General features: G+C 33.5%; 1 protein-coding gene across 1 annotated transcript in view; it reads right to left on the bottom strand.

Annotated features, from left to right (window-relative positions):
• Window positions 1–485: 485 nt before the first annotated feature.
• Window positions 486–9,572, bottom strand: part of LOC101491603 (uncharacterized) — a 10,572-nt gene continuing 1,485 nt past the window's right edge. Inside the window, exons 4-12 of the mRNA XM_004507037.4 lie at window positions 9,275–9,568; window positions 7,245–7,384; window positions 5,977–6,064; window positions 5,544–5,726; window positions 5,124–5,285; window positions 4,748–4,941; window positions 1,417–1,567; window positions 1,122–1,287; window positions 486–982 (exon numbers count right to left, since the gene is read on the bottom strand). Of these exons, the coding sequence (XP_004507094.1) occupies window positions 912–982; window positions 1,122–1,287; window positions 1,417–1,567; window positions 4,748–4,941; window positions 5,124–5,285; window positions 5,544–5,726; window positions 5,977–6,064; window positions 7,245–7,384; window positions 9,275–9,568 (1,449 nt within the window). The 3' untranslated portion in view covers window positions 486–911. The remainder of the gene's footprint in view (window positions 983–1,121; window positions 1,288–1,416; window positions 1,568–4,747; window positions 4,942–5,123; window positions 5,286–5,543; window positions 5,727–5,976; window positions 6,065–7,244; window positions 7,385–9,274; window positions 9,569–9,572) is intronic.

Here is a 9,572-nt window from a genome sequence, read left to right as displayed (position 1 = left end):
CCCCTAAATGCAATTATATAACAATTCAATAATTATATACTAAAATACGTCAAAATTATGTATCATTTTCATATTATTTTTTAAAATACTTTCATACTTATATGACAAACACCTACTATTTATGTCTGCATGTCTACTATAGAAATCCCAAACACCTACTGTTAATGTCAAAGCATATTGGTATTAGACAAATACTCTAAAAAGCACTTAATATATTTTTACTTGAGTGCAGTTTTTTGTATTTTTATGTTTCAGTGAAATGATTTTCTATTTTCAAAAATTAGTAGTTTTTGTTTCTCCTTTTAGATAATTTTATTGGGATTTCATATGTGTTAATAGTTCAACATCGTATCATATATCACATTATTTAAAATATGTCATATCACTATTTTTTAATTAAAAAATCAAAATAAAGAACCAAAACAATAACATTTTAAAACAGAAAAATCGATTTCGTAAATTAATATAAATAAAGAGATTAAAACTGCAATTAAACGTATTTTTTTACGTGATATATTTACAAGGTCATATTTTCATTTCTTCACCCATAAAAAGTTACCTCAATTACTTACGTATTTGAAGAGAAAAACATAATTAAAAAATCAACTGCTCACTACTTCTATAGATACATTTACTATGTAGTTATTGAGGATGAATGTGACAATACCTCGAACCTACAAACTTCAAAATGTCTACTAAAATTACCAAAAGGATCCCATCACTGTAAATGAAAGATTCTCATCTAAACTTCGGGCACTCGTTCCTTACTTGGGGAGCTTTTACTAACCTTGGTTAATATCAGGGAGCAGAGTCATTTGAGCAATTGAGTAATCCTTCATAAAAAGCCCCTTCACTTTTCTCAACACAAACTGAACCATAGCCAATTCTTCTATACGAAAAAATGTCTGCTCCTACTGTGTAGTTGTTATCAATTTTCGACGGCGTGACGCATTATTTTCTTTGGTCCTTGTCACCATTTTGCCTGTGAGCAAATCATATATACATGCATCATTAATAATTGTCCCAGGGAAGGCGTCAGCAAAGTAAAAAAATGAAAGCATAAAGCAGAGGGTATAGTATTAAAAATACTTATTTTACAAACACTTCAAACAAATACTGACCTTCATCTTTTTCCATTTTTCTTCTGCTGCGCCACAAAAGCCGAATGGGGGTACCAGGAAATCCCGCATTTGTCCGCAGTTGCTTCTCCATAAAGCGACGGTAAGTCTCAGGAAAAAGTTTTGCATCATTGACAAAGAACACAAATGTAGGAGGCCTTATAGCAGCCTGCAAGAAGACATCCAGTAAGAATATATAAGATTCCGAGTAGTTATATGATAATTTATAAGTGCATAAGCCATGAAGTTCAATCAAAGGAGTTCATGGGTATTGTACCAAAGTTGCAGATGTAAATACCTGAGTGCAATAGTAAACACGCCCTCTTTTACCACCTCGTGTCCTGGGAGGAGGCTTAAAAGTTACTGATTCCCGCACTACTTGATTCAATATAGAAGTACCCAGTCTTCTTGATCTCTCCTTTTCAACTTCACTAGCAGCAACAATAATCCTTTTGTTCAAAACAATAATTATTAATCAGATACTCACTTAGGGTATTAACAACAATGAAAAATACCAGACCTGGATAAATCATAATTTTGACATTTATAATACCAAGTTATTGTCTACATCCAAAAAACCTATCATATTAGGCATGATCGTATTTATGAGCATGGTTAATGAAAAAAACAGGTATGAAGAGGCATTTGCAATGTACGTTGGGTGTAACATGATATTAGCAGTTGGAGCTGCAGCTCTATGTGCATACATTGCCCCTGCAGCAACAAGGTATGGCATATCAGAGGTGAAGGCATACCTTAATAGGATAGATCCATATTCTATATTGGCTCCATCTACTTTCTTTGTAAAGGTAGGTAGGTTGTAATAAATTGTTTGATTTTTATATATAATTAATTTGAAATGGGGCATATATTTGGTTCAATTTTAGGTGTTGGTGCGGGATTTGTTGTGGGGAAAGAATGACAAATGGTGCATACAAGCGCTTGCATTGCTAATCTTCTAGGACAAGGTGGTTCTAGAAAATATGGACTGACCTGGAAATGGCTCAGATACTTCAATAATGATAGAGATAGGAGGGATTTGATCACGTGCAGAGCAGCTGCAGCCTTTCGTGCCCTAGTTGGTGGTATCCTTTTCGCACTAGAAGAAGCAACTTCATGGTGGAGGAGTGCTCTTCTAGGGCGCACATTCTTTACAAATGTCGTTGTGGCTGTGGTGTTGTCTCTTATACAATTTTGTCAAGAAGAGGGAGGTCAATGTGGTCTTTTCGGCAAATGAGGGCTTATTATGTTTGATGTTAATTCTGCAAAGCCTGCCTACACCACACCAGACCTCTTATCAGATTAGTCCTTCAAAGATTACAGTCTTGTCATATTAGCCCTACAAAGATACAAAAATTTCACCAAGTTCACATCTTTAAGGACTAGTTTAGAGACAAAAATCTTTCTGACGACTACATTCTCATATCAAATGTCATAACACACTAATCTTTAGAGGACTAAATTAAGGATTTACACTCCACAAAATTTTGCATATATGATAATTTGACTACTACATAAAGTCTACCATGGCCACTACATTGCAATTGTAAATGTCAATATAATATACAAAGTTTGGTATCATTAACCATTCAAATTTCTAAAAGCATATAAACTATTTGCAATAAATTGGTAGATTCATGATTAGTGCAATACCTGCAAACCTACAACACCATTGTACATATTCTTAAGGGTACGCTCGCCAGATATATCAATTCTATAATTTGAAAGCAAACAACAATTAAGAACTAACTAAAGAACAAAAAAGTTCTATAATGATGGTTAAAAAAGTTCTATATCAATCCTGCAGTTTGTCGCTTCCGAATCAAGAAACAAACCTGCATCACTTATACATTTCACTTTAGTAGTCCTTGGAAAGAGACCTCGAAATTCATCGCAGTGTATAATAGTCGCTAGGCCACCTGCAGAACATCCGGAAAGAAGAGCCTGATGCAAAATTAGTTGTATTTAAAATTAGAAGAAAGATTATTAAAATAGAATTATAGAATATGTCTATAAGTATAACCTCGTTAGCAAAATGCGTTCCCTTTGATTTTCAAATTGAAATTAAGTTGATTTTTTTTCCTGCTTTAAGTATTTATGTAGGCCAACAACAGTAAAAGATGGTTTAATTACTTACCGGCTATTATCTTTGTCTGCTTCCCCCACCAACCATATTTCAGATACTTTACTTTATCAATCTCTAGGGAGATCACATAATTTAAAACATAGAACACCCTTATCATCACTATATAAGATTAATCAGTACTATAAGATCAATCACTGTCGCTCATGGGTCAAATACAATTGATAAAATGTAAATAGAGGTAATAACTCAAGTCGTTTCGCAAGGACTTCAGATATAATAATATTAATTGAATTGAAAGTTGAAATTATAAACGGATTTTTTTAGATTATTTATTTTAACAAATGAGCAAAATGATTAATCAAGTTTCAAACCTATCACAGATTCTATCAATGAGTTTAATTTCTAATTTGTAATTCTATTCTTATTTGACTATAGAATTGTTCAAACAAGCGTAATTAATCCTATGTGAATTCGGTTTCTTTGACTGGATTAAGCATCACAATCATCAAAATATTACAATTAACTATCAAGCGTCGCGGACACGGAAAATCTCACTGAATATTGGAATGTTAGAAAAGATAAACTATAATTATATTCCCTAATTGTTGGGAACTCGACAGCGGAATAGAGGCGGGATCGTTCAATGAGGATCGAAATAGGCTCTAGATACCATGTTAACAATGAAAAGAGGAAGAAAGAGGAAGAAGAGAAAACAACCACTCTAGGGTTTCATATCATATAATAAACCAAAACTGAAGTTAATAGGGTTACACTGAGTATATATATAAGAAAATAGAATTGTCTAGAATTGTCTAAAATACCCTTACTACTAATATATAATAATATTATCTAACAGATAAATCATAATTTTGACATTTATGATACCAAGTTATTGTCTACATCTAAGAAACCTATCAACCAAAAACTAGTTACATGATACATCCAGAAAAAGCAAAGTTGACCCAAATATAAATAGAAAAGATCCCCAAAACAGCCAAGTTCTTAAGTCCATTTCCATTTGCATCACTTGAGCCCCAGAGAAGACTAAGATATTTTTTTACCACACATCAAGAAATACTAGTATATAAAAAAGTACAACTCTTAATTTGATCCTCTGAAAATTAGGGTGTCTCCATTTTAGTGCTTCAAAGATTTTTGTTACCAGATTAGTCCCTCAAAGATTACAGTCTCATCATATTAGCCCTACAAAGATACAAAACTGTCACCAAGTTCACATCTTTAAGGACTAAATTAAAGATTTATGCTCCACAAAATTCTGCAGATATGATAATTTGACTACTACATAAAGTCTACTGTGACCACTACATTGCAACTGCAAATGTCAATAAAATATACAAAGTTTGGTATCATTAACCATGTGAGATTCAAATTTATATTTGTTTACTGATACGTATGCCAGTATGCCTAAGAAGGGAGAACTTGTTTTAAAGGAAAAACCGGGAGATTTCAAAGAAAGCACAAAATTAACATACTTTGCAGGATGCACCTTAAATGATTCAAATATTTTCCAGCCAAAACTTACTTCTCAACACTTTGGCCAGCTAGAGCAGTAGAATAAACAACTGGTGCCCAATCAAGTAAACGAAGCTTCTCTCTGATATCTTGTTCATAATGAAATGCAGTCTGCTGATTTTTATTTGGTATTGTATCCCACTTGTTTACAACAATCACACAACCTTTCCCTTCTTTTTCTATCCTTTCAGCTATCTTGTAGTCCTTTAAGAGATATGAATTAGTTTAGTAACAATAACTTAAAAGGGAAAATATTAATAATTGAACATCATGAATGTTGCATCGCATCCCATTCACATCCAAGGCCATTTTATGCAGTAATGCCGTATTATAACCAGAAGTTAATACAAATCTGTTTTTCATCTATAAAAACATTGATTAGGAACCTGTTCAGTGATACAAGCCATGGCCTCAATGACAAGAGCAACAACATCAGAACGCCGAATAGCACGAAATGCTCGATTCACTGACAAAGCCTCTGTTGTACTTCCAGCTGAGGCTACAGCTGTCCTTTTCCTGATTCCAGCCGTATCAATAAGATGGAACTTCTAGAGAAAGAAAATAAGAAAACAATTATCATGCTGATACAAATAATAAAAGATACCAATCCACTATTATAGTCTGGTATGGTCCAAAAATATACAGCCGTAAACCAACTAAGTTTGGACGGGAAAACATTATAATTAACTAATCCTTTTCAAAGTTTCTTTCTCGCAACACATACTAACGCGTTTGAAGTAGTCACTGGGTTCTTCTGTGGTACTAGAGACCAAATAGTTACTAGTTAGTCACCAAAAGAAACAAACCTGGCCATCTGCTCCGATAAATTCTGTATCAATAGCATCACGTGTAGTGCCACTGATAGGGCTGACTATTGTTCTGTCCTCGCCAACCAGTGCATTCAAAATGCTACTTTTGCCAACATTTGGTCTACCAACAATTGAAATTGCAGGAACATAATCTTCTTCTTCAACAAGATTATTTGGCTCCTATTGTTTAACATAAAATTAAGAAAAGTAAAAAAAAAAAAAACTCAACAGTTTCAAAAAAAAGATCAAAACAAAGTGATCACTGGTTGTATGGTGAAAAAATAATTCCAAATGAATCAAAAATTTATTATCGGTTGGTGAATGTATTATATAGTCAATGCAACTTGCTACACAGTAAAAAGTACCTCCTAAAGTTACTCATTGACAATCATACATGCAGAAGAGAATTCAATATTTATGAAAAACAAACCTCAACTTTCTGTATCCCTGAACAAACAAGGTCAAGAAGCTCTCCAGTTCCAGTCCCTGATATAGCTGATATTGGAATTGGTTCAAGCCTGATATATCAGTAACCACAGCAACGAACTTGTTGATTAGAACATATGTTAATTAGAACATATGATACTTAGGGAAGTATCAATAAACAACATGATGCAAGAGCTATGCAGTGTATGTTTAAATTGGCATAATAACCACTCAACCATGGTTGTGTGGAAAAAATTATTTTTTGATGTTTTATATCAAAATCAAGTTTGTCCTCAAAAGTCAAAACCACATTTGAGTAGAAGTGAAAAACTGTTGCTTTGGTAACGTTGAGTTGAGAGTTTTGAACCAAGTTTTACTACAAAATTATTTATAATATAAATCATTTCAAATATAAATCACTTAACTTCAAACATAAAATTAACCAAAATCAATTTTGAAAATTAAGACCATTCCAAATGAAGTTTTACAGTAGCACTTCAAATAACACTTGTCAGACACAATGTGAGACAATGTTTTGTTTCTAATGATTTCAATATGTTCAGGAAGTATGAAGATGTTAAACCTCAACAATTTCATTGCTTCTAAAAGGTCCAAATCATCAAGAGAAATAAAGTTTCTTTATTGAATATGTAATAGCTGTGATATCTACATAACATGAATATACAGAACAACATAACAACCAAGATCTTACGTTTGACCATAGTCAATCCCTACATACATATACCCATACAAACTATTAAAAAATGAGGTAACCTTCAACACATAAGGATGGTTCTATCATTTTTTTAATGAACCAATATGTAAGTACAATTAACTAAACTTAGTTTAACATTAACCACATCATAATTAATTTAACCACATCACAATTATCTTAACCACACAAACTAGCTTGTTATTATAAAATTAACTGTCACACAATCAAAGTGGATACTCCAATTCCTCTCAAGTATTAGTTTAGATGTTGGCAAAGGTGCCGTAAGTGTATTGAACACCACTTTTGATCTAGATGGTCTCTAAAAACCAGTACACAAACAATTCATGCTTGTTGAGGCACATTTAAAAATCATATCCATCACTTAGACACCGAAATAAAAAAATATGTCAAAACACCACATGTCTAGTTTTAGTCCTAAGGATCCAAGAAAAGAAAACATCAAAATAAGTGCATATTTTATTAAACTAAGTGTAAAGAACAAGTTGTACGGTGTTTAGCCACACCTCAAGCATGTATCCTCCACCGATATAGCTTACCCAAGGGACCAAAATTCAGATGCCTGCATAATTCTTTTCCGTGGAGATTCGCACTTGTTAACTGCAAGAATGGTACATTTATTTGAGTAGTTTTTACGTAGCCAATCAGCAATCTCCACATCAGCTGCTGTTAGACCTGCCTGTTCAGCATAATTATCATTACTGTCTTCAGGTTATGATTAGGAGTGGCTTCAAGAAAAAGTTTATCATATCATGCACTCAGAAGAAGTATAAGAAAACAAAAATTGATATCTCATTTTGATAGTGCACAACTATGTTATCTGTGCCAGATTGGTAACACAAACAATTTAAAATTGGACAAAAACAACTAAAAGCTTTGAAGATTCAGCCAGGCTGCAGAATTACCAAAATTGTATAATTATGGTGGTGCACAGGGAGGAACCACTAGTGGTTGAGAACCATCAAAACTCAAAACAAGTATGTTAGAATATTAGAAAATATCTTATAATATCTATTATATTATATTAGAGTATCTTGAATTAATCCCTAGGATCAATTTATAATCATAGAGATATCTTAGAATATCTCTCATTATTATTATGATTTATTCCTGATTTAGGATTGAGTGTATGTATCTCTATAAATAGAGATTAATATTAAGTCTTTTGTAATCAAGTTAGCATAAAGCTATTATCAATAATATTCAAACTCTTATTGATTTCTCTTCTCCTTTTTCTCTAAAATCCCACAACTTCAACATGGTATCTAGAGCCTATTTTGATCCTCCTTGAACGACCTCTATTCTGCTGCCGAGTTCCCAACAGTTAGGGAATATAATCATAGTTTCTCTTTTCTAGCATGAACACTCTTTTTTGTGACTGCTGGAAAAATTTTCCGACACAACCACTTCCATTGTGTGCGGAATCTCTCAATCTACACAATCCAGATTTTTTTAGGTCAAAAGTTGCTCCACGCGCGCTCATGTGCCTCCAAGATCCACCGTCTATTGCTGCCTTCCATCTACTGTCGCTGCTGGAAAACTTTTCCAGCAAGTTTTCCGAAACAACCACTGTCTCTCCTGTTTTGGATGCATTTTCTCACTCCGTTGATCGATCATGGCTTTGTTTCATTAGAGTCGGGCTGCTTCCTCTTTGGTGTTTGTCATGCAATTTAGTTCTTACTAATAGATTATAACAGTGACTTCTATTCCCACTGACGATCATTCCGGTGGTGTCCCTTTTCCCACAGATGAATCATATTAATGATGACTTCTTTTTCCATTGATGGTCATTCTAACAATGTCTTTTATTTTCATGACTCACACTTTAGCATGGCAATTTGTCCCAGATGTACTGGCCCCATCTTTGTCCCAGATGTATTGGTCTTGCCTTTCTCTCCTTGAAGCACACCTCTCCAATATTATTGGTTTGAAGCTTCCAAATGCAGTTTTTAGAAGAACGGACCTTACTTTGTTCAATTGCTTGCCATAAATTTCTCTCAGGCTGATGATCATATCGGCTATCTGGCTGGGCTATATTTATAGCAATTCTCTCCGACTTCACCTGCATCCCTGAGTTGTTTTTCCATCCTATTTATTATTTTACAGAGCAAAACATTATTTTCTTGTAACAAGCTAAAACTTAGTAAGCTTTAGCTTGAGGGGGAGTGTTAGAATATTAGAAAATATCTTATAATATCTATTATATTATATTAGAGTATCTTGAATTATTCTCTAGGATAAATTTATAATCATAGAGATATCTTAAAATATCTCTTATTATTATTATGATTTATTCCTGATTTAGGATTGAGTCTATTTATCTCTATAAATAGATATTAATATTGAGTCTTTTGTAATCAAGTTAGCATAAAGCTATTATCAATAATATTCAAACCCTTATTATTTTCTCTCCTCCTTTTCTCTAAAATCCCACAACTTCAACAAAGTAAAACCCACTTTTTTAGATGTCTTGTCATCCTTTTTATATATTCATTATATTACAAAAAGAATGAAGAGAAAGTAGATACACACATGGAAGACAAGGAGAAATATGAAAACAAACAAATACCTGACCATCAACCAGGAAAATAATAACAGATGATTCTTCCACAGCTGCAATCGCTTGTTTCTCAATCATCGATGGCATCCTAGCAACAGCTGCCTCTCTAGAGGCAAGGGGAATACCATCCATACCAATGGTTGTAGTAATATCCAGCTCTTTCATAACAGTAGTTCGTGATTTTGAAACAGTGAGAACACCACCAGTGTCCACTACCATGAATTCATGCTCTCCCCAATATGATCGGCCATATAAACGATCCCTGGTAACCCCAGGTTCATCCACAACTATTGCCCTGTTTCCCTAC

The sequence above is a fragment of the Cicer arietinum genome, chromosome 6 (assembly GCF_000331145.2).
Source record: "Cicer arietinum cultivar CDC Frontier isolate Library 1 chromosome 6, Cicar.CDCFrontier_v2.0, whole genome shotgun sequence".
In the NCBI taxonomy this organism is placed as follows: domain Eukaryota; kingdom Viridiplantae; phylum Streptophyta; class Magnoliopsida; order Fabales; family Fabaceae; genus Cicer; species Cicer arietinum.
The sequence above is the reverse complement of the archived record's forward strand: the minus strand, read 5'-3'. Positions and strand labels throughout refer to the sequence as shown.